The 25,697-nt window shown below is 44.4% G+C and overlaps 1 protein-coding gene across 3 annotated transcripts in view; it reads right to left on the bottom strand.

Moving 5' to 3' along the window:
- Positions 1-25,697, bottom strand: part of TMEM117 (transmembrane protein 117) — a 432,755-nt gene that overhangs the window by 63,719 nt on the left and 343,339 nt on the right. For all 3 annotated transcript variants that reach the window (XM_025208464.1, XM_006015946.3, XM_025208458.1), the window contains exon 6: positions 5,014-5,173. In XM_025208464.1, the coding sequence (XP_025064249.1) occupies positions 5,014-5,173 (160 nt within the window). The remainder of the gene's footprint in view (positions 1-5,013; positions 5,174-25,697) is intronic.

Genomic DNA, 25,697 nt, shown 5'->3' with positions numbered 1-25,697 from the left:
AAAATAATAGTATTGATTCAAATTTAACTTTTAGTCGTAATTGTAGTTGTTTTTGTAACACTAATTCTTATAACATTGTTTGGGAAGGAAGTGCATTTGGAGCATTGTTTCTGATATATGTAGGTATTGTGTTCTTAATGTTTGTGGTATTTCTTAAAGCTAAGCAGTGTTATATGTGTAGCAAAGAATTTTAAAATAAAATTGTGTTGTATGAATTAAGTGTGTAATCATTGTGAAATCATGCAAGTAGCTAACTACTCCCCCAGGCAGTGCATCAAACGAATCAGTAAATTGTGTGGGATTTTCTCTATTCCATAACCCACTAGAGACAGCTAAGTTCACTGATGACACTAAACTTTGGGGCATAGTGTCCACACCTGAGGACAGGCTAGTGATCCAGGCTGACTTGGATAAGCTTAGTAAGTGGGCAGACACAAACCTGATGACAGTCAATACTGATAAATGCAAGGTACTCCACCTCAGGAAAAAGAACCCACAGCATACTTATAGGCTCAGCAGTGCTATGCTTGCTAGCACCACTGCTGAAAGAGACTTGGGGGTCATGACTGACCACAAGATGAACATGAGCCACCGATGTGATGTCACATCTGGTAAGGCAAACAAAACCCTGGCTTGTACCTATAGATGCTTCTCAAGTAAATCTCAGGTTGTCATCCTCCCACTGTACTCGGCCTTGGTGTGGCTGCAGCTGGAGTACTGCATCCAGTTCTGGGCTCTGCAATTCAAGAAGGATGTCAAGAAGCTTGAGAGAATCCAGAGGGCAAGAGAACAGGCCCTATGAAGAGAGGCTGAAAGCCTTGGGACTCTTCAGTCTTGAAAAGCGCAGGCTCAGGGGGGACCTGGTATAAGTACACAAGGTGTGTTCATCAGGATCTGGGAGAACATCTGTTCACCAGAGCACCCCAAGAAAAAACAAGGACCAGCGGTCATAAACTCCACCAGATCATTTTAGGCTGGACACAAGAAAAAATTTCTTTACTGTCTGAGCCCCCAAGACCTGGAATAGGTTGCCTCCAGATGCGGTTCAGGCACCTACTCCGGACTTATTCAAGAAATGCTTGGATGCTTATCTTGCTGGGGTCCTTTGACCCTAGCTGACTTCCTGCCTCTGGGGCAGGGGGCTGGACTTGATGATCTTTGAGGTTCCTTCCAGCCTTAATGTCTATGAAATCTATGAAATACTAAACTTAATGCATAGTAACTATGGCACATTAATAAACTTGTGATGCACTCAGGAAGATTTAGGTACCAAAGCTGCAACAAGTGATCCAGATAAACTCTATTCTACTGTCCGCAAAACCACTATTGCCTAAATTCACCTAGCATCTATACTGTGGGTACATCTACATGTGAAAATAACGTGACTGAATTTTCTGCACAGAAAATTCAGGTGCATTAAAGTATCCTTGCATACATATGAACGTTCAGTCAAGGGCTGATCCTGATTTCTGTGCAGAAAATTCTGATCCTGCCCTGTTCTGTTCCCCTGCAGGAGCCCCATGTAGATGCATTCCCGCTAAAGCTTAATACAGTTCAATTTACTGTGCACTAAGATTTAGGCACATTCATTGCATATGTAGATGCAGCCAGTATCATTCAAAAGCACAGCCAGAAGAAGGAGCATACCTTTTGCACAATAGCTTAGTCCAGGGTCAGCAACCTTTGGCCTGTTGTGGCAGTGGCATGGAGGCAGCCAGTGCTTGGGGCTAGGCTTCATTAAAAGGATCCCCTGCTGACAAATGCTGCTGACCCCTAGTAATTACACTGTTTTCTCACAGAATGGGCAACCTGCATTCTAGGCCCTGTTCAGTCCAAGGGGTGTTCAGACCCAGGAGGTTGCCCTTATCACTAGGCTACAGGATAGCAAGCACATTCTTTACACTCAATAGATACAGGCTGGAGTTGGGGTTGGGGTTGGGATACTGTTCTAGCTGCCTGAGTCTGCCTGGGCTATTGCTGCTTAAAGCAGGGGAGAAGAGAAAGTAAAAAGAAGTGCACAAAACAATAACTCATGAACTCTTACTGTGCAACCTTTGGTCTCCCATATTTCCACCTCCACTCTTTGTTTATTGCATCCCTTGCTGTGTTATTTCTATTTTAAAATGTTAGCCCTTCACGGCAGGATCCTCTCACTTCTTTATTTGTTTCTGAAGTGCCTTGCTCTACATGGGGCTTGAATAAATATTAAATTCCAAAAATATTAAGTAGGCTAGTTTGTGCTTTACAATAATGTAATTATTTTTCACAGCACTGAGAATGGTTTCAAACTCAATTTATTTGCTCCCGTTGCTAAACTTAGTCACATTTACAGTAGTAATGCTACCATTAAAATGTAGGAAAAATGTCTGTACAGTATTTAACCAGAAAACTAAATGAAATTTCATCTGTGTACTTAATTAACATTATCCTCCTACAGGAATTAGAGCATTTAATGCAATACTGGTTTTTTTTCTTATTTTGCTAGTCTATTGGAAAAGCTTACAAAAATGTTGTGAAACAGGCACTACTATTAAAAAGAATTTATGAAACATGCTTGCCTCCTTCCAGTATAGACAAAGAATTTTTATTTTGACACTTATTTCTGCTTGTAATTTAACAGTCAGCTCTGTCAACCTGATTCTATTGAACTGACAATACACTAGCACTAGAACCACACAATACACAATATGTCACAAAGGTGTTGTCTGCACAGAACAATTGCACTATTTCCAAATGTCATTTAATGGAGACCAGTTCATATTGTGTGAAGTGCCATGGCTCTGGCACCAGGGGGTGGGTGTGAACACCTAGCCCAGCATGCCTCTCAGTGAGTGTGTATGGGGAGCAATATTTTCACCCATGTTTTGGGGGTTCCAAGGGATGCATGTCCTGCAGGTCAGGGCATTTTACTTTTCTTTTTTCCCTTTTCTCCTAAAAATGACTCACCAAGCTGAAGGATGAGAAGTGATGCAGTGTGGGATGCCTGGATCAGGCCTGTGTCACATAATTCTTGGTAACCACACAACACTGACCTGATTCACATTGAACTGGTTCAAAATAGTACTTGATTTCCCAGGTACACATTTGAACTGTTCCAGGAAGCTTTGCATGTTTGTCTGCTTTAAATTTAAACTACATTTAAACTGTTCTAAGTTTTGTGTGTGCCTATGCCCTCAGTTGAACATTTGGAATACATATCCTTCAATAAGTAAATAAACAAATCTCCCCTTCAAACACCATTCAAAATGCAATGGTGGGGGTCTTGTTTTATGTTGTAAAAATATGAAATAATAATCAGGATAGGTCTTCACTCCTCTAAACTTAACAGCCCTATCTATGTCAAAGTATGGTGACTTCATTTTAAAAAAATCAGGTGGATGGTTTGATAATGATTTTGGTATCAACGTATAATGTATTCTGGCATACAGTATTCAATGCAGTATAGGTTAATTATAAGATACGGTACATTTCAATTCATGCTCTCATTATAGGCACACAAAGGACACCTGCTTAATACAGTCTCCTGAATTGTTTTAAAAGACCAAATGAAATGTAAAATACAGAGTGGGAGAAAAGGAAGCACAATGCAAAACTCATTAAACATTTAATCATTTTTTTTGTAAATTATGGTTCAACGAATACACTGATATACTATGGATACCATGAGATGAAGCTAATCCATAGAAATGTATACTCTTCTGATATTCCATTGCAGTACTGATAAAAGCTAATTGCCACAACAGTATTACCTCTATGGTAACCAGGCAGCAGACATTTTTTACTACTTACAGGGTATGTCTACACGTGCCCCCAACTGCACAGTTGTTATTGCTTTGGCAAGTACTAAATGACTGTGTAGTAACTGCTGTTACTGCACAGTCCTGGTGGTGCATGGGTCATTTCTGACTATAGCTCGTTGCTACTGCGCAGTGGCATTGGTGTCACAGTTCATGCCCGCTGATGCTACGTCGCTGTAGCGACAAGCTACGTCGCTAAAGCTCATTGCTATAGAGATGTAGCATTTCTGTAGACGCAACCACAAAAAAGCTGGTACCTTATTAAAGAGAATGAAGAACCTCAGCTACCACAATTTAGTGACTGTAAACAAAAATACAATAGACTGTCCAAAGATGAGAGAACACAACCAGCTATTTTGGGCACTTTGAACTTCCTCAATAAGCCTCAATTCAATGACGTGACACTAGGCAAATACTATTAGTCATCCAGACCTCTGATATTTCTCTTTTATCAAGTACTTTTTAAAGCCAAAGTAATCTACTACCACCTTCTCTTGACATAGCATCAGAATTGCCTTTAGAAAACACTAGGACAAACTCAAGCAGGAGACAGATGCCACTTGCAGGGCATAATGCCACATAAGGGAGGTGTTTGGGCTTATATCTACTGTGTCCACAACTCCTTTCTTAACTGCCAAATTCAAAAGAGCAGACTCTGGAAGGATGACAGAAAATTATCTCCCTTGTTGCACTAACTGGTGGAAGATATAACAGTACAGCAAATAGGGTAAAATACTGTTTACCTGAAAGTGGAAAGATTGAATATTGAAAAATATTAATTTGCATCACTAAAAATACATTTGCGTATTATGTACTTTTCAAATGTTGTAAACCTTTGCACTCACTAGCAATCTTTTTCTTTGCTTTGTTGAGTTTCTCTCATCCTCATAATGGAGGCTTTTCATTTACAAAATGACTAGCTTCCTTTTCTATTTTCAGTGAAGTTTTGGCAGAAAAATGCCTTCCCATTTGGAAAGTCACCAAGTTCTTACCTGGCAGCCTAAGCAAAACAAATCAACAATGTTTTCACAACAAAAGGCCAACTGGATTTTTCAAAGTCCCTGAGAATGTTGATGTAAAATACCTCTATTAATAGTGATTGCAAACTGAACATTTATTTAACTTTATGAGGTCTGAGCTGAACAGTGTTTGCTCTAGTGGAAACACAGCGACTAGACAGCTCCAGGAGCCTGAATGAAACATTAGGGAAATGTACCTGCATGATAATAAGAAGGTCAAACACTAAGATGAAAGAAGCCAAGAAGGCTCTTGAGACCTCATCGCTTGGCAGAAATCCACGATTCAACTTGTCCCAGCTGATCCAGTCAGTAGTGATGACAAGCACAACTACAGAGGTCAGTGTAAACAGAACAGTCCTGCAAGCGAAAAGAGAATAGTTCAGAGAAAATATTGCATGAAGTAGAATGTAACATTATTTGATCTCTCTGCTAAACTTAACTAATAATTATGGGTACTGTACTGTACAGCAGACCAAACCTAGCTGAAGTAAATGAAAGGTAAAAGTAGATACGTTCATTCAAGACATAAATGGACATACCTTTATTGCAAAGAATTTTGTTAGTTGGTCCAAAAAAATGTTGAAAAATTAATGCTGAGTTACATCATATTTGTTCTAGTTTCACACAATTTGTATATATTGTAAAGCACAGTCACTTATAGTATCATATCATATCACATCATATATCATATCCCAATAATTCCTGTGCCAACTTGAAATTAATCATTGGGGAATACTTTCAAAAGCATAATGGAAGTGAGCCATCCAACACCCCTGGAAATTCTCCTCCTTATCTCTCTTTATCCAAGGTGGCTATAATGCACTAACCATGAAGGCAATAACATTTACAAAAGAAATCTTCATAGCACTCATGTTAAATTTTAATATAGATTTTGGCAATGGAAGGACTTTGTGTCTCATAACATGCCCAGGGAAATCATCATGAGAGAACTGAGCATGTCTTATGATATTCTTAAGTAACAGATAGCATTGAATTATAAAAGCATTTGTAGGATCAGGCCACAGTAGGACTTTTTCCAACATATGAAACTCTTGAATATCCAGAAGACAAATTTGTCTAATTCATTCCATTTGCTATATGGTAATTAAATTGTACACTCTTTGAGCTGTCTCTCCATAACAGATCTTCACCTTTTTCCAGCAGCACTTTAGCAATATCTTTCACATTTTGATAGTGAAAACTATATTCAACATCCTGTCTCCATTCAAGTCAAAGGATATTAGCCACTGATTTAACAGAGACAGGATTATATCCAATCGCTTTGGATGTCAAAATATAGATATTATATGTGAACATAAAAGTATATAATTTTTAGACACAGAAAGAATATTGTGGTACTTTGGCTTTGTTCTAAGGCATCTGGTACCTTGGGGTCCTAGTCAGAAGGAATGAGTAAAAGCTACTTCTGGCAGCTCTAATTTATGCAGGCTAGGCATAGATTAGACCAATGGGTTTTAACTTTTTAAAATTTCCAGACACCTAAAAAATGTTGAATGGAGGTACAGACCCCTTTGGAAATTTCAAATGGAGGTGTGGACCCATTTGAATTGTAAGTGTTGGTATTCACATACTTTTCATTGATCATAGTCATCTTTCACGGATCCCTTAGACATAGTCTGCAGACCCCCAGGGATCCATGGACCACAAGTTGAAAACCACTGGATTAGACCATGAAATTAAGGATCCATAAACTCAGTATCTATACCACTTGTACAGAACTTATGTTGCTACTCTTATTTAGAATTTCCTTCAGTGTTTGTGTGACTCTTCTACCTCTGCACAAAGTATTTGTGAAGTTGTGGCTTTGATGACCAGGAGGTAAAAGTTCTGCTAAGATCAAGTGATCAGATGAAAGTCATTTTTTGACTGTTTTTGTCCTCTTAATTTGTCTTTTCTGGGTGCATCTACACAAGATGTTTACTGTGTAGTAGCATAGTTTACTAAGCAGTGGGAGTGTCTACATGAGATGCCTAAATGTGGAGTAGCCTAGTTTACTGTGCAGTAAGTGTGAGCGTGTACATAATAACTGCACAGTAAAAACCCTTAATCATGGATAAATTGGTGCATAAAAACCCTTAATTGTGCGGTGGCAAATTTACACAGGATTAGGTCCTGCACAGTAACGAATATGTAGATGTGACCCAGGAGCAAGTTTGCTCTCAAGTCTACCCTGCCACTAAGAGGCTGGTCTCAGGCTGGCCACAGGGCTCCAGGATAGGAGCCTCTCCTGCCCCAGGGCTGGGCTGCCTCTAAGGCAGTCCCCTGCCTCAGGCTTTAAAAGCCTGCAGGCATTTTGAGCCCTGGGGCACACATGCAAGGAGCCTGAGGGCACTTGAGGCCCCTGTGTCCCCCCGGGCAGGCCACAGCTTAGCTATGCCAGCTTGTCTGAACCGGAGCACTACAGCCTGGAACTGCAGTGCTCACAGCTGCCAGGACCATGCCAACCAGGCCAGCAAGGTGCTGCAGGCAGCTGCAGACTCCAGCCAGGCCTCTCAGCCCACAGGTCCAGCTGCAGAAAGCTTCTGGCCAGTAGGACCAGTTCCAACTGCCTGCAGCACACCCCCAGCAGCCTTCCCTAAGCCTGCAGGAGCACCACAGAGTGAAAGCCCCTCCTGCTGTAATAGGGGTGGTGTCCATGGGCCAGACAGATGATGGGGATGTGTCCCATCCAGGGCCCTGATGCACTGGAGGAAGCCCAGGGTAGGGAACCCTGCCACCACTGCCTGGGGGTGATGCATGCAGAGCATGGTGGGCCTCAGCATGTCCTGGAAGGTGCCACACACCTCCAGGATGGCCTCACTGGTGGTGGCCTTACCCACGCCATGATCTTGTCCTGATGATCATGATCTTGTTTAACACTTGGAAGTGTTAAACTTCATCTGGTTCTGGTCTGCCCAACTCTCAAGCCTGTCTAGGACTGCCTGTATCTGCAACTTATCTTCTGACGTGACCACACTGCCCCATAACTTAGTGTTGTCTGCGAACTTGGCTGGAGAGCTTTTCACTGCCCATCCAAATCATTGATAAAGATGTTGAAAAGTACCGGTCCAAGCATGGACCCCTGAGGGACACCACTGGCCACTTTGTGCCAGGTTGACACAGATCCATTCATGAGAACTCTCTGGGTCCTACCTTTAGCCAGTTTCCCACCCACTTAATCATCGAGCAGCTGAGCCCACAATCTTCCAGTTTCCCCAAAACGATATTGTGGGATACTAAATCAAAAGCCTTTTGAAAGTCTAGGTATATAACGTCTATGATGTCTCCCGTGTGCAGGTGGTGAGAGACCTGGTCACAGAAGGAGATGAGACTGGTAAGATAAGACCTACCCACAACAAAGCCATGCTGGCTGTTGTTCAGAATCTTACCTTCTGCAAGCATATTGCACATACATAATTTAATGAGCTTTTCCAGGATTTTCCCTGGGATGGAGGTTAGGCTGATTGGCCTATAGTTGCCCAGGTCCTCCCTCTTCCCCTTCTTGAGGATGGGTACAATGTAGGCCCTCTTCCAATCCTCAGGGATTTCCCCTGTGCACCACGAATTCTGAAAGAGCTTTGCCAGGGGCTCTGCAATGACCTCAACCAGCTCCTTCAACATTCGTAGATGGAGTCCATCCAGTCCTGATGACTTATAAATGTCTAGCTTTTCTAATTGGTATTGCACCCACTCAGCATCCACAGTGGGGAGGTTGTTAGTCCTGGCATGTCCCCTATGAGCTTTATCTCGCTTGACTTTCCCCATGGTCTGGTGAAAAACTGGAACAAAGTGGGCATTCAGGAATTCAGTTTTTTCCCAAATGTTGGTTACCAGCTGTCCAGAGGTATTAAGCAGGGGTCCCACACTTCCATTGTGTTTCCTTCCTGCCCCTGGGAGCTGCCTGCTGCCAGAGCGGGCTCCACCACTGAAGCTCAAGATGGCACTTCGTCCGCCTGCCCCAGCAGGAGGGAGCTCCAAGCCCACTGTTCCAAGATTGCAATTGGGTAGCAGGGGCTCGGAGACTTATCTCCTAGCTCTTCCTCCACGACCATGGAGCTAGTGCTGGGCATTCCCTGCTGGCTGGCACTGGAGAGCCTGTTCTCTGCTCAGCTCCATGAGTGTGAAGCTAGGTGGGGAGCAGGATGGGGAGTCTGTTCCCCTTCCAGCTCCATGCTCACGGAGCTGAGCGGGGAACAAGCTCCCTAGCCCCTGCCCCATGGTCATGGAGCAGAGGCTGGGAACTGTCCCAGTTAGGGGCAGGTCCCAGCTTCATGCTCCAATCAAGTGATTGAGGCATGGGGTTTGGAAAGATCTGCAGGTGTGGGGTAGGTCCCAACCCCCTGCTTCAGTCCACTGGTGGGGTAGCTAGCAGCGAGCTGGCTGCTAACTGCTAGCTGTCCCACTGGTGGATTTGGGCAGGGGGCTGGGACATGCCCCTTCCCTGCAGCTCTTTCTAAGTCCTCTACCCCAAGCTGGGTGACAGCAACCACGAGCTGATCACCTTCACCATCCGCCGAAAAGCTGGCAAGTTGGTCAGCAATGCGCAAGTCTTTGACTTCAGGAAAGCCGACTTTGACAAGCTCAGGAGGCTTGTCAGTGAGGCCCTAAGGGACCGTGACCACAGGGAGAGGGGAGTTCAAGAGGAGTGGTTGCTCCTCAAGGGAGCGATCCTCAATGCACAAACTAAGTCTATTACATCTCGGAGGAAAGGCAGCAAAAGGGCACAGCAGCCCCCCTGGCTCTCCAGGGACCTAGCAGACCTCCTGAGGCTAAAAAGAAAGGCCTACAAAGGGTGGAGGATGGGAGTCACCTCCAAGGAGGATTATTCTGCACTGGTCCGGTCCTGTAGGGAGCAGACCAGGAAAGCCAAGGCTGCAACTGAACCGCGTCCAACCGCGCATGCGCGCAGTTTAAAAGGGCCCGCCGACCAGGAAAAAAGCCCAGTTAGGCTCGGAAGTGGCGAGAGACAACTGACGCCCAGGAAAAACCCAACCTATTAAATAGGTACTTTGCGTTGGTCTTTCATCAGTCCCATGGGACGCCCATGCCCGCTACAGGGCCGGGAAGTCTGGGTGAGGGTGATCCCCTGCCCTCCATTAATGCTGACTTCGTGAAGGAACATCTTGAGAAGCTGGATACCTTCAAGTCAGCTGGCCCTGACAATCTTCACCCCAGGGTACTCAAGGAGCGGGCGAGCATCATAGCCCAGCCTCTAGCACGGATCTTTGAAAACTCTTGGCGCTCTGGTGTAGTGCCCGAAGACTGGAAGAAGGCCAATGTGGTGCCTATCTTCAAGAAAGGGAGGAAAGTGGATCCGGCTAACTATAGGCCCATCAGCCTGACTTCTATCCCGGGGAAGATCTTAGAAAAGTTTATTAAAGAGGCCATCCTTAATGGACTGGCCGACGACAACATCTTAAGGGATAGCCAGCACGGGTTTGTTGCGGGTAGGTCTTGCTTGACCAATCTCATTTCCTTCTACGACCAGGTGACCTATCACCTGGACAAGGGAGAAGAGATTGATGTCATATATCTTGACTTCAAAAAAGCCTTCGATCTGGTGTCCCATGATCGCCTCTTGGAGAAACTGGCCAATTGTCGCCTTGGGTCCTCCACGATCCACTGGCTGGAAAATTGGCTCCGGGGTCGGACCCAGAGGGTAGTAATCGATGGAAGTCACTCATCGTGGTGTCCTGTGACCAGTGGGGTCCCCCAAGGCTCTGTCCTTGGACCCATACTGTTCAACATCTTCATTAATGATGTGGACACTGGAGTCAGAAGCGATCAGAACTGGCCAAGTTCGCCGATGACACCAAACTTTGGGGCAAAGCATCCACACCAGAAGACAGGCAGGTTATCCAGGCTGACCTGGACAGGCTCAGCAAGTGGGCGGACGAGAATCTGATGGTGTTCAACGCCGATAAATGCAAGGTTCTCCACCTTGGGAAAAAAAACCCGCAGCATCCTTATAGGCTCGGCAGTGCTATGTTGGCTAGCACTATGGAAGAAAGAGACTTGGGGGTCATCATTGACCACAAGATGAACATGAGCCTGCAATGCGATGCGGCGGCTAGTAAAGCGACCAAAACGCTGGCTTGCATCCATAGATGCTTCTCAAGCAAATCCCGGGACGTCATTCTCCCCCTGTACTCGGCCTTAGTGAGGCCGCAGCTGGAGTACTGTGTCCAGTTTTGGGCTCCACAATTCAAAAAGGATGTGGAGAAGCTTGAGAGAGTCCAGAGAAGAGCCACGCGCATGATCAGAGGTCAGGGAAGCAGACCCTACGATGACAGGCTGAGAGCGAGGTTGAATGGTCACAAACTACTTCAAGATCGTTTCAGGCTGGACATAAGGAAGAACTTCTTTACTGTCCGAGCCCCCAAGGTCTGGAACAGCCTGCCACCAGAGGTGGTTCCAGCGCCTTCATTGAACACCTTCAAGATGAAACTGGATGCTTATCTTGCTGGGATCCTATGACCCCAGCTGACTTCCTGCCCTTTGGGCGGGGGGCTGGACTCGATGATCTTCCGAGGTCCCTTCCAGCCCTGATGTCTATGAAATCTATGAAATCTACCCTGATCAGGGAGCTGGGGCCAGGAGCTCAGTGCTGCCAGGGCAGGCGGACATTGTTCCTGCCATGGCAGCAGGCCACCCCCCAGAGGCAGGGTGCAATGTCCCAGCCCCAGGCAGGAGACAGCTGTTGTTTAAGCTAAGTTTTTTAAGACTGGTTAAGGGTAGCTAAGAGATACTAAAAAGAATATTTCTTACTATTCATGCATATTTTGGGTAGAGAGACATTTGTTATTCAGGACTAATAAACAAAAACGGAATTTGTATAGAAGCTAGTAGGAGTTCCTTTTGAGAAAGGAGTAAAGGGACAGATGCTAAATTATTCATTATTGTTGTTGTTTATTAAGGACGAGGAATGTGCACTTAATGTATTTATTGCACACTTATTTAACAGAGCAAATAAATTGGCATCCATTCTGGGCATATTTTAAATGAAAATAAAATTGACTAGCATTTGTCAAACATTGTAGGTGTCTTGAATGAAGGTGTTGCATGAATATTAAGTACAGTATTAGTCATAATTTAAAGTTCATTATATATATCACATAGCAAAGCATTATAGTGGCAACTGCTTCATAAACATGCCAGGATAGTTAAGAGCACACTGTGAAAACAGAGATAGAACAGGCAAAAAACAAATTTTGCAACTCTTGATATTTAGATGTGCTTTAGAATCCTCAGAAAGTTGAGATCATCAGTCAAATTAAATACTTTCCATCAATTTTAATCCCCAGACCAGAACTGGCTCAAACACATTGTCTCACAGCATATAACAACTATAAAGAACAATGGAGTTGCAGCTGTTCATGTGCAAATGCCAACATTTTTTATTTTACTTGTTTTAATTAGCAAGATTTGCAGTACTACATTTGTTTAAAAAATTACATCTCCCAAAATTATTTAAAAATAAACTATCAGCTTTTTAGTCATCCCAGTGGTTTGGTATCAGCAATACAGCCTGCAATTTGGGGAACATGGGGGCAGATTAACAGTTGATATAAATTGACATAGCTCCTTTGAACTCCATGAAGTCTTGACAATTTACAGCAGTTGATTCACAGTTCTTCTGTGGCCTCTTGCTCTCAAAAGTAGTAGAGCTATGGAATGACAGAGATGATATCTAGTGGGGATTTCAGAAAAGGACAGCAATGAGAGCTATTCACTACATATGTTTGGCTTCAGAACTAATTCATAGAATTATACCAGTTGAAACAGGATGGTCCTGCTTTGAGCAAGGGGTTGGACTACATGACCTTCTAAGGTCCCTTCCAATCCAATTTTTCTATGATTCTATGATACACATTGCCTTGCTTTTGTTCCTTTTGGAAGTACTAAAGTATATTGCAGTACAGGCGGTTACTGCACCGAGTGTACAGCGCACAGATAAATTTACTCCTATGTTGCCGTAGTGGCATGCTATACCTGGGGAGCACACTGCTACATTGACATAGCTAGCGATCATGTGTAGACACACAATGATATAGCACATCTAGGATTGCTATATTGCCGTAGGGCAACATGTAAATGCGCCCTAGCTGTAGTACATATTTCACTCAGATACTTTATGTGTAGAGTAAGACACAGTATGGTAAGAGTGAACAGTAGCAAAGTAGTGACACCTGACTTGTTGGTGTTGGACAATTACAATTAGTCTGTAGTGCTGCCTGACTAGAATAGAAAGGTTACATACTACATTAACATTTATAGCTCCTACACTAGGAATTTTTTATGGATGCTGATACATGAAACATTTACACTAATGTAATTTACATAGGCTTTCTATACTGATGTAAATTGCACCAGGATCCTGAGTGGACAGAGGAGCAGTTCTTTAAGTGTAGCAGTCTCAATACACCTATTACAGTGCCACACTATTATGTGTTAGAGACCCTGTAATAACCTATTTGCCTATAGCAAACATCTATCTCAGGATAGAAGTGGGGAGACGGTATCTCCCCCTGTTACAACTTACAGTAGTGGAGTCTGACTATAGAATTTTCCTGGGATAATGTTACCATAGATTCAAGGCACTTATAGCAGGGTAGGTATTCACTGTTTGTCCATTCTTTGTTTATACAAGCATCTGCTTATGCCAGTCAATGTGTGTGGTATGTCTAAAGCCAGAGTTACTGTCCACTTAGCATATTAAATATACATTACTTACAAATGTCACCATTTTAATTTCCAGAGTTAACTGTCACTCATCTGAAAATATTGTTCTGTTTTAAACTTTGTGTTCCAAGATATGCTGGATTTGTACAGGAAGGAGTTGGACAAAATATTTGGCAACATACTGGTGAAGGCAGGTTGCAGCAGTTATTCCAGCCGAAAACAGCTGAGAGGGCTTTGCAGCAGCCCAGCTTTTTGACTTGTGGATTTTACCTCCTCTACCTTGTCCACACAGAATGAGATTATCATCAGTAGAAGTATAGAGCCTATGGACCCTGGTCATGGAACAGGACCCAAACACTGGACACACAGAACAAAAATTATAACAGATGGGAATTCAAAGCTTATGTGGTGCATGTATGACTTTGAAATTCTCTTCCTGAAAATGTTCATGTCAGTAAACCTTAAAGGCCAGACATAGCTCATTGAACAAACTGGGAGCCCTTCCAATTACTTGACTTACTTCAGATCAACTCTCATTCATATAAGTACCTGTTGAAACTAGACTGAAAAGAGAGAGCAAACATGGGTGCAATAAATTCTTTACAAAAAGTACTTTGGGGAGACATTTTAACAATATCTGCGAGCTCTAATCAAATCCTGTATCCATATTTGGATGGAGGTGAAAGGTCTAAGCAACCAAAAATGCACATTGTTACCAGCAAAATCAGCAAAATAAATTATAAATACACTTGTGTCCAAATACTAGTCATTATCCAAAATACCCAGTAAACCAATATGAATCCAAAGTTACTTGGGATTTTTTATACAAACATTTATATAAAATCTTAAATTACATTTATGTTAATGTGTAGAGAAAACGTACTATTTCCCATGCAATGAAATAAATCAGATTAGGTGATGTAATTACACGGTGAAGTTTTAGAATTCTAGACAGCATCATATTTTATTATAGGTAGAAGCATCTTTGAGTTTCCTTTTGCCACACCATTAATTTACCCAAATGAAAGTGTTATCTATTTCAAACACCAGCTCATTTAAATTAAACTCATCAGCCTTAAACTTTAAATTTCAAATGCCATTTCCTATCTGTGACACAGAATAAGAAAAACAGTTTAAGAAAGTTCATGGTCTTGCCTGTAAAAAACGGTTTTCAATCAACACCTATCATATGCAAGGTAGCATAGATTCACATGAGTTATAGCCACACAATTCAACCCCTTGCTCAACTTTTACACTGTCAAAAGTTAATTGCCTAACTCCAGTAGGAAGCAATTTGAAAAATGATCCTTATATGAAGGAAAAGGAAATGGTATTTCAGGTTTACTTTCAGTGAGAGAGATCACTTTCTCCAACAGTAAAACCTAGAGTGGGTGCAATCTAAGAAACTACCAGACTCAAAGTTTTTAAAGCCTGGGTAAAATTTTCAAAACACCTTAGTGTAGGATAGATCTGTTCATGACTTTTTCAATGAAACAATTTCAACTCAGAAAATAACAATTTATCAAACATGAAATCTTTCCCTTGAAAGAGCTTGTTTTCACAAAACTTATCAGGATGGTGTCTCGGGTGCCAGGTGGAGTTTTTGTTCAAAACCTGAGACACTTGTCACTACTGCAACCAGCCCAATAGCTATAACATTCATATGAAAAAAGGATGGCTAAGTCCCTGTTCCACTTGATTCTGACCAGCAGCTGAAACTTTCAGGTGAATACTGGAAACACAATGATCAGGGAACACCTTGGATCTTGTCCTGACCAGCAGGGAAGAACAGGTGGAGAATGTGAAGGTGATGGGCAACTTGGGAAAAAGCAATCAGATATGATAGAATTTCAGATCTTGAGAAAGGGAAAGCATGAGGTCAGCAAAATTAGGATACTAGATGTGAAAAAGGTGGATTTCATTAAACTCAAAGAGTTAATAGGTATAGTGCCATGGAAAGACAGATTGAACAATAAAGGTGCACAGGACTGCTGGGAGTTTCTAAGGGGCACAGTATTAGAAGCCCAGCAAAAACTGTCCTGACAGGATGGAAGCACAAGAAGAATGGCAAGAAACCAATGTGGTTGCATAAGGAGCTTCTAAAGTGCTTTAAATGCAAAAGGAAAGCATACAGGCAATGGAAGAATGGGGAGGTCACCAAGGAAATGTACTAGGAAATAGCAGGAACGTGCAGGGACAAAATCAGGAAGGAAAAGATAAAAAACAAACCGCACATGGCAAAGGAGGTCAAGGACAGCAAGAAGAGGTTCTATAAGTATGTTGGCCAGTGTCAGAACCCATTTATTAGATGCCTATAGCACAGAGGAGAATTGGTATAGCCCAGAGGAGAAATGACATAGCACAGAGGAAAATTCCATGGGTTCGATACATATGGCATAGTTTTGCTGTCAATCATTCTGGTGGCAGTAACTAGGTCATGGAGGAAAATTCCGCTATGCCTGAACCCAGTAACCAAATGCTACAATAGTGGAAAATTACAGTTTAGAAAAAAGTTCCCGCCACTCATATGCAAATTCACATTATTATTGGCCAGTTTTAAATTATTCCTACGTGGTGACCAGCGATTGGCTTGCTAGCCATATAAGAGGTTGAAGCAGTTTCTGCCCAAGTTGGAGAACTCCACACACACCTTGTGGAGAACTCTGAGTACACTGTAGAGCCTAGCAAACTCCACGGGTTTCAGAGTGAACTTAGCAGCCTGATCAACCACTAAGGACTCCCCGTCACCGACCCAAGGGGGCCTAGCGCACCCCCACCCGAGACGTAAGACGACTGCTGGCCTGAATACCCCGAACACCCCGACACATTTGCAGACCGACCAAACCAACTTTGTAATTTCTGCCTGACCCAAGTTTTATAACTGTAATCGAAGCAAGCTTCTGGCCTGCACTGTACGAGCAGTGTAAGTAAACAATCTTTTTTGTTCAATCAAAACGCTTGAGTACCTGATTCCACTCCAAGCGTCACAAGTACCCGCCCGCCGACTAGGGCTCCTAAGGCCCCGAACCCCGTGCCGCGGCTCTCGGCGGCGACAGCCAGAAAAGAAGGAACAAGGAAGCTTGTGGGTCTACTGTTAACAAACCAGGGGGAACTCCTAACCAAAGTTTCAAAGAAGGCAGAGCTACTCAAAAGCTACTTTGCCTCAGTTTTCACAAAAAAATTAAGCTGCAGCCGGACACCTAATAAGGATTATCTGGATAAGGAAGGGGGAAAGCTGAGGGATAAGATTACAAAATAAATGGTCAAAGAGGTTTTGGGAGGATTTGACTGAATTCAAGTCACCAGGGCTGTATAGACTTAATCTTGAAGGAACTGGCAAAGGAGATCTTGAAGCACTTGGCAATGATTTTCATAAAGTTATGGGAGGCAGGACAGGTACCAGAGGACCAAAAAAAGTCCAATGTAGTGCCCTCTGGCAGGGCACTGCCTGGGCCAGGCCAGGCCCGCTGTCCCCACCCACTGCCATGGCGGGCCGGCTTTTACCCCTGCTCAGGCTTGCTCCCCTCCCAGTGTTGGGCCTGGACCCAGTCCTCCCCTGGTCCCATCGTCTGCCCATGGCACGCCCGGTCCTCCCCTCTCCACGTCGGGTCGGCTCGGATATGGGAGGAGCAGGCTCAGGGACAATGCGGGGGAGGGGGAAGAGTGAAACCAGGCCCAAAGTGGGGAGGAGGCCCGCTCCTTCCCTTCCCCAGTTGCTGCCGTGGCGGGCTGGGCCTGCTGTTCCCCCCGTACTGCGGTGGGATGGCTTTTCCCCTGCTCAGACCCGTTCCCCCACCTGTGTTGGACCTAGACCTGCTCCCCTCCTCACCATGTTGGGCCCGGGCCCACTCCCTCCCCTGCATTGGACCCAGGCCGGCTCCCTCCATCCGTGTTTGGACTGGGCCTACTCCCTCCCTGTGTTACCTGCAGGGAGCAGGGCGGGGGGGGGGGAGGGGGGAACGAGGCCAGCCTCGCCCCGCCCCCCTTCCATCCACTCTGTTGCTGCCACCTCCAGGGAGCTGGGGGGGTGGGAAGGTGAGGCCAGGTGTGCTGGCCTCACCCCCCCACTCTGTCCCCTGTATCCCCACCATCATGGCAGTAGGCTGCCTTCTGTCAGAACGCTTCTCCATGCTCTGATTGGCTGTTGGTCAGCCAATCAGAGCACTAATAAAGCATTATGGACAGACAGATAGACAGACAGACAGACTTAGGCTTTTATAATATTAGAATGGGCAGTGAGGGCATCTGAAGTGGTGATGTTCTGAGAGAGTTCTTCATACCGAAATAAGTCAAGGAGGGGGTTTTGGACTGTGGGTCTTAGTCTCAGATAGACACCTAACTCACGGTACCATGCAGAAGCCTAACTTGGGGAAAGAGGTGGAATTTTAGAAACGTCACTTTCTTCAGCATTTCATATTGATTTGGTGCCCCTGCTTTCAGTGTGTTGGCTGTTATGAATCCAATTCTTAGACTCTCCCCATTTACTGCATAGGAAACTTGGGGCACTTTTACACATGCTCCGGTGTGAGGGCAGTGATTAATTAGAGCGGCTCTGAGAACCACTCTAATTAAAATGTCGCTGTGTCTCCTGTATCAGAGTCACTTAAAATGGTGGTGGGAGTGCTTGAATTAAAGTTTGTTGAACAAACTTTAGTTCAAGTGACCCCTTGCCATTTTTAAGCTTGGGGACGCTGATACATGAGACACAGGAGGATGCTGGAGCGTGGCAATTGCCACGCTCCAACAGACTCAATTAATTGCGTCTGCTCTGATGTGCTGGAATTCCAGCTCATGTATAGGCTCCCTCACTCCCCACCCCCTCTGCCCTTGGTGCTTCACTAAACTTGATGAATACTATTGTTGCAACTGGTATCTCACAGTTAGGTGTGACAACACTGTCTTTTTGTGGATCTGGCTCTGGGGTGTTTCTCAAAATGTTATACTGCTATCTTAAACTAAGACTCTCAAATATTTATTTCAGCACTTTTATGATTTCCCAAAGTACTGTCCACATAACCATGTCATTGAATTTAGGGTAACTTTTCAAATCCTTTTAAAAACCAGGCAGACACCTAACCATGCATTTAGCACCAAGATTTGAACTATTGTAATGTCTAGGTGTCTAACTAGGTGTCCAACTCAAGACCCATTAAAAGAGGCCTGATTTTCAAGAAATGTTGAATAACCACTAAAAATATATATTCTTCAGAAAAGCACTACAAGTTGAGTGCCTCTTGTTACCTGAAGCTGTGCACCCACAATTTGAGATAACCCATATTATTGAAAAAGTTTTGCCTTTAATTGTGAAAGTCTTCCCCCATCAGACTGATACAATGGAATTTCTGGGCCATCCTGTGTTTACATAGTGAAGGGGCTTGGGACTTCAAAGAGACTCTCAAACTCCAGCACCAAGACCTTCAGAGAACAAAAGCTGCAGATACAGAAGGAAGAAGACATTCTCATGGACTCTGTGCTGTTATATATCTCTTTCCTGATAACTCAGCTCTTTCAATAGCTACTCTCCTGACATTTTATTTAGTAAAATATTTTGATGTCATTAACTCCACATTTTTCCCTGAAAACACTTTTGCCCCCTCCCCCTTCCCCCCAAAATTGCCCAGCTCTTCTTGGGCTAAAAACAAAATGCTTAAAACACAATTTAATCATACTGATAAAGAAGAGACAGAACCAGTGTTTAATCTAGCTAACATTTTATCATGTTGGAGCTAGATGGTGTAGCAGAGTAGCGTTTTTAGGCCAGATAGGAGGCCAGATAAATGACACAACACACTTCTATTTTCATTGTATTCATACGGTGGCAGGGCACCTACAGTGCCTGCCAACTTTAAGGTTTATAGTTGGCAGTGGAGCAGCCGGCATGACCCTAGGAGGACACTGGGATTGGCTGAGGGGGTGGAGCAACCTCCATTTTAACCCAGGCCTTCAGACAGAGAAGCAGTAGTATGAGCTGAGCAGGCAAAGAGTCAACATCAGGCTAAGAGTCAACATCAGGCTGAGCTGCTCCTGAAATGTCTTCCTGGAGGTAAGGGCAGGAGCTAGGGGGATGGCTTGAGGGCTCCTGGTCCTGGGTATGACTTAAAACTGCACCCTGCTGGGGATCGGTAGTCTGATGGAACTCCCTGTGGCAGGGGAGTCCCCAGGAAATGCCAGGCCAGTTACCTCCCTGGTGAAAGGTGAGAAGGGGCACCTGAAAACCTCAGCCCCTGCCTATGGGCAGGTTACTGACAAGGGAAGAGAACTGTGCCAGGCAAGCCCAGAGGGGGACACCTGAACCCAGTGTTAGGGTCCAGGTATAGCATCAGGCACCTGAGCCTATAGGGTGAGAGACCCCAGTGTTAAGGCAAGGCATGGCATGGCAGCAGCCACCTGAGCCCCACCAGGTGAAAGACCACAGCGGCCCAGTGAGGGGTCGGGCAAGTGACTTGAGGAAACAGATATATCAGATGGGATAATATGGAAATACCAGATGTGACATAGAAACAGCTGTGAGACATGGGACACATGCAAGGGGAGGATGGAGTGTGTACTTAAGCCATTGTTATCAGGTTGAACGATGGGCAGCCTCCTGCCTTCAGAAATAACACTCATATTACTTTCATCAAGGGGGGGCAGTTGAGTGAGGCAGGGGTTTAGCCCTGAACAGGCGGGCAGCTGGCACTGAAACCTGGCTCTGAAAGGCCAGCCTGTTACACATACCTTCTAATATATCCTCAAAACCTAGCAAAACTAAAAAGTATAAAACTTGTGTGATGGGCTGGCTGGTAGTGACTTAGCCCAGGGGTTTTGAAAGGGCAAAATATGATTGGAGGACTTGGGATTCCCTTTCCTCACCAATCGGGCCCCAGAGACTCACCCTCCATGTCCCCTGATTGGCCCTGTGGGTCACCTGGAGGGGGATAAAAGGGGCAGCGTGGCTGACTCGGGAAAGAGACCAGCGAGGGACCACAAGGAAGGAGCTTCAAGGAGCTGGCAAGAGCTGAGCCAGTGGGGCAGGAGCAGTTGTCCCAGAAGAGCCTGAAGGAGTGGGACCTGCAGGCAGCACTGGGGTCCTCAGCAGCGCAGCATGCGGCTGGCAGGAGAGGCTCCCCAGCTCCAGCAAGATCTGAGCAGCCACCTGAGAGGCTCCCAGCTCTGCTTCCAGCTCCTCCAATTAGAGGCCAGGCAGCTCGACGTGAGGCCAGGGCTCCAAGAAGGTCAAGACTGCTAGTAACTTGGAGCATTGGTAGTTGTGTGGCAGTGTTTCTGCCTACCCCATGGGAGATTCAAGTTCAAGTCTCAGCTTTGGTGAGTGAACTAACAAAAAGCAAATCTTCATGCAGTGGAAAGGGGCCGTTGTGTTTTCCCCCTCCAGGTACCTAGGTCCTATATTTCCTTGTCATTTGACATTTTGTATTTTATGCCTTTTTATATTTCACCAACCAGTATCGTTTGCTCTGCTGTTTGTGTTTTATATTTTGTTAACCCTGTTTTTTGTCAATGATTGTAAGTGTCTAACCTTTGTTGAATCCTGCCCCTTGGGGCATTGTAGTGTCCACTATACCCCCTGATTTATGCCTGTTATGTTCCCAGTATTGTTCCCTCATTAAAAGGTATATGGTTAAGTCCCCAGTTGTGGTCTGGCTCTGCTCTATAGGGGGAGAGTCCCTACACCTCCCACAGTGCTTGTGCACCTGCTTTGATCCCTTCAATTGGTGAGGGGGTACCACTTGGAGTACACCCGGGTTACACTTGTTTTTTTTCAGATGTTAGCAGCTTGCAATTTTAGACTATAACAACCATAATAGACTAATACCTTGATATGATCTGTGTGACATTAGCTTTGTATCTTAGCTTTGAATTAGACTGTGATAGTATTTTTTTCTGTTATCTTAAATTTCATATACTGACATGTAGTAGGATGTAACTTAACATTCATTAAAACATCTTGTAAGTATCTTTCACAACTAGATTTGTGTGAGAACTTACCAAGGTAAATTATAATTACAATAATTTTCAACAGTACTTTAATGTTTTTTTCAAAAGGGTTTGAAAAAATTTAAGCTTTCATCTAAGAACGCTGTTAATTCTACCATAGATATATTTACAGGCAAAAAGTGTAATTTTTTTCCACGGCAATATTTTTTATGTTGATATTTTCAGAGAGTACATACCATATGCCACTAAGGCAAGAAGATTTTATTTTTCCATAAGTGAAACAAACCCAATAACCAAGTACATGAGCTAAAAGACATTAACACTTAAAAATGAAATATAACTCATCATTCAGACATCAATCCTATTTGCATATGAAAGAAGAAAATAATTAAATAGCCCAAGTATTGGAGCCAAAGCAAATTGTGTGTGTGTGTGTATGTGTGTGTGTGTGTGTGTGGTATATGTGTGTGTGTGTATATATATATATAATATATTGCTATTAAGAAATTCTACACAACCAATGAAGAAATAAGGTTTGTTTTGAATTGGTGTATGAAACAGATATCTTCAATGTATGAAGTTAGTAAAAACAGCTATAGTTATTGATATTTTACTAATGAGCTTCATCTGACATTTTGTTGTAAATAACTATTTTTTTTCATTATATGGTTAAAAAAGAGTAACATCAAAACAAAAACTGTCACAGGCAAAAAAAGTGATATTGCTGTCTTCTCTTAAGCTGAGCATGTCCCCGTACCAAGAAGAATATGCTTGATTGGGAGAAAACAAATCACTGTATTTACCTGACTCCAAGATAACTTCCAATTTAAGATGACCCCCCAATAATCAGATTCTATATATATGAAATGTATATATTTTCTATAAGTTTTCATGTATAGAATCAAATTATTGCAGGGTCATCTTAAATTTTGCCTGTCCCCTGCTACCATGGGAAAAGTAGCAGCAGGGGGGCAGGTGCCTGGAGTGGAGATGGTCTCCTTGCTCTCTCTCTCTTTTTCCCCCCTCCCCCCATTCTCCCTATAGCCTGCCCCCGGCAGTGACTGCACTGCCTTCCTCCTATTCTCCATGCGCCTGTTCCCCAGTCACCTGCCCCCCCCAACTTCTCACAGCCTCTGTCTCCTCCGTACCTCCTCTGCCCTCTCCCACCTACTCCCCATAGCCTCTGTCCCCTTCCCTGCCCTTACTGTCATCAGACACAGCCCAGCTTCATTCCTTCCCATGTATGGAGCAAATGGAAGCACAGTCCCTGGCCAACCACAGAGCATGTTCCTGGGCCACTGCTGATTTGGCCTGGCAGGGTATGGAGCTGCCCTGTGCCCCAGGAGGCACTAGAGCTAGAGGTAAGGCTAGAGATGTGCCAGTGGGGGTGGGGGGGAAGGTTGCAGAAGCAAGTGGGGGGCAGGAGAAGAAGCTGCAGGAGGGCAGACATGTGGTTCTGACTCTAGCCCTGACTTGGGTTCAGGGCTGGAGTCAGAGCCTCAGCAGCCACCTGCCTCTCCCCCACCATACTCAAATCCATGATCTTGCAACAATGGCTCTATGGGCGCATCTATATATTGCCATATGATGACATGGTTATTACGCTGTGCTTTAGTACTTGCTTTTGGAAGTACTAAAAGCATAGTGCAGTAACCACTCATATAGCACCATACACACGGCGTACAGTTAATTTTAGCAGCTACTTCACCATAAGGGAGTACACTGCTACTGTGAAGTAGCTACTAGTCACTTGTGGTCACTACTACAGTGACATAGCGTCACATTTTAAATGCACCCAAAATGTGTTAGTAAGATGAGTTGATAGATTTCATAGACATTAGGGGCTGGAAGGGACCTCATGAGATCATTGGGTCCAGCCCCCCACCATAGGCAGGAAGTCAGCTGGGATCAAGTGACCCCAGCAAGAAATATATCCACCTGTTTTTTTGAAAGACACCAGAGTAGGTGCTTGCACCACCTCTGGGGGGAGTTTGTTCCACACCCTGGACACGTGCACTCTAAAGACACGCACGTAAAGACATGCGCAATGTTTTTCTTATGTCTAGTCTAAATCAGCCTTCCTAGAGTGTATGGCTGTTAGACCTTGTTATCCCCGGGAGAGCTGTGGTGAACAGGGGATCCCCCAGGTCCTGATGTACCCCTCATGTAGGCTGCCACCAAGTCCCTCCTGAGCCTTCTCTTCTCCAGAATGAAGAATCCCAAGTCCCTCAGCCTCTCCTTGTACGGCCTTCCCTCCTGGGCTTGGATCATATGAGTGGCTCTCCTCTGGACTCTCTCAAGCTTCCCCACATCCTCTCTGAAGTGGGGGGCCCAATCCTGGACACAGTACTCCAGCTGTGGTTTCACCAGGGCCAAGTAAGGTGGGAGGATGACTTCCCTGGTTTTGCTTGAGATGCATCGGTGGATGCTTGCCACACCTGGGTTAGCTTTGCCAGCCACAGCATCATATTTGTGGCTCATATTCATGTTGTGGTCAATCAAGAACCCCAAGTCCCTTTAGCTCGTGGTGCTAGTGAGCATAGCACTGCTGAGCCAGTAAGTATGCTAAGGGTTCTTCCTACCAAGATGCAGCACCTTACACTTCTCTGCATTGAAGGACATCAGGTTTTGGTTGGCCCACCTTGAGAGTGTGTCCAAGTCAGTCTGTATCCCTGCCTGTCCTGTGGTGTGACCGCCCTCCCACATAATTTAGCATTGTCTGTAAACTTGGCCAGTTCACATCTGACTCCCAAATCCAGATCATTGAAGATGTTAAAGAGTACCAGCCCAAGTACTGATCCCTGAGGGACTCCACTGGTCACCTTGCACCACGTTGATTTGCTCCCATCAACTAATACTCTTTGGGTCCAACCCTGTAGCCAATTGCCTAGCCATTGGACCATATGATGATCAAGGCCACAGTTCCGCAACTTAACCATGAGGACATCATGGGGAACGAGGTCAAAGGCCTTCTTGAAGTCCAGATACATGATGTCTCCCTTGTCCAGGGCACATGAAGGAAACAAGGTCAGTCAGGCAAGACCTGCCAGTCACAAAGCCATGTTGGTTGGCATTCAGAAGTTTGCCTTCCATTACTCTGGTGTTGATGGATCCCTTGACAATTTTCTCCAGGATTTTTCCAGGGATGGACGTCAGATTGATTGGTCTATAGTTCCCCGGGTTATCCCTCCTCCCTTTCTTGTAGATAGGGACCACATTGGCTCTTTCCCAGTCATCCGGGACCTCGCCTGAGCACCACGAGTTAATATAGTACAATTCCTTTATATGTTCAGGCTAGATTTGGGAGGAAAACAGCTTCCTCATCTGCAAAACATTCAGGCATTTAAAAAATATTCTCATTCTATACCAGGATAAAATGGAACACTTGTAGTTTTTCATGAAAAATATGGAAGATACCAACTCCTGAATAGCCAATGCCCTAGTTATGCAGGTATTTTCATTTGATGTAGGAGACTCGGGCTCACATCCCTCATCTGAATTACCCAAAGCAGGGGCTTGAGTGTTTGACTACCAAAGCTCTTGGCTGTTCTGGTTAGAAGGAGTTTCTCTTCACCTGTATCCTTCTCTTTGGTTTTGACCAGTAATTCTATCCAGGAGCTAAGAAACTGCACCTGATGATAGTCAATATTAAAAACAGACACATTCCTGTGTGTGTGTGTTTGTTTAAAAAAAAAAAGAAAGGCTTTGTTGAAAAATTCCAGTTCCTTTCTCCTCTCTACACATCATCTCAGTAATACGTGAAGGCTAGTGGGGAATGGAAACTACCTTCCCAAATCCAAGCACTGTATGGAGCAGTTATATTTCTGTGGTGGCAATTTCTGAACATTGTCTAGGGCCATGTACAAGTACTGTATTTCTACCAGGTGAATCACTGTTCTCCTGGTAGAAATGTCAAGTGCGCAAACATTCATTCAATCTCTCTTAGGGGAAACATGACCCTTCTGAAAGAAAGATCTTTTTGGTGTCAACCTGAAAAATCTCTTGCAAGAGAATTTCTCTAACAAAAATGAATATTTGTGTGCTCCCCTCCCAGTTCAGTCTCGGTGGGAAGGACCAGTGGGGACCGCCTGGGACTGGAGGGCTTTGTATCACAACTCAGCTCCTCTCTGGGAATGGCCTGGAAGGGGAGAGGAGCAGGGGGCAATATTCCCTACCTCTGTTCCCTAGATCAAACAGTCCCTGGCTTGGGATAGATTGGTGGTTTTTCCCCCTGTTTCCTTCCTTCTGGGGGAACTGCAGACAC

Source organism: Alligator sinensis, unplaced genomic scaffold (assembly GCF_000455745.1).
Source record: "Alligator sinensis unplaced genomic scaffold, ASM45574v1 scaffold147_1, whole genome shotgun sequence".
In the NCBI taxonomy this organism is placed as follows: Eukaryota; Metazoa; Chordata; order Crocodylia; family Alligatoridae; genus Alligator; species Alligator sinensis.
Note: the sequence above shows the minus strand (reverse complement) of the source record. Positions and strands in the feature narration are given on the sequence as shown.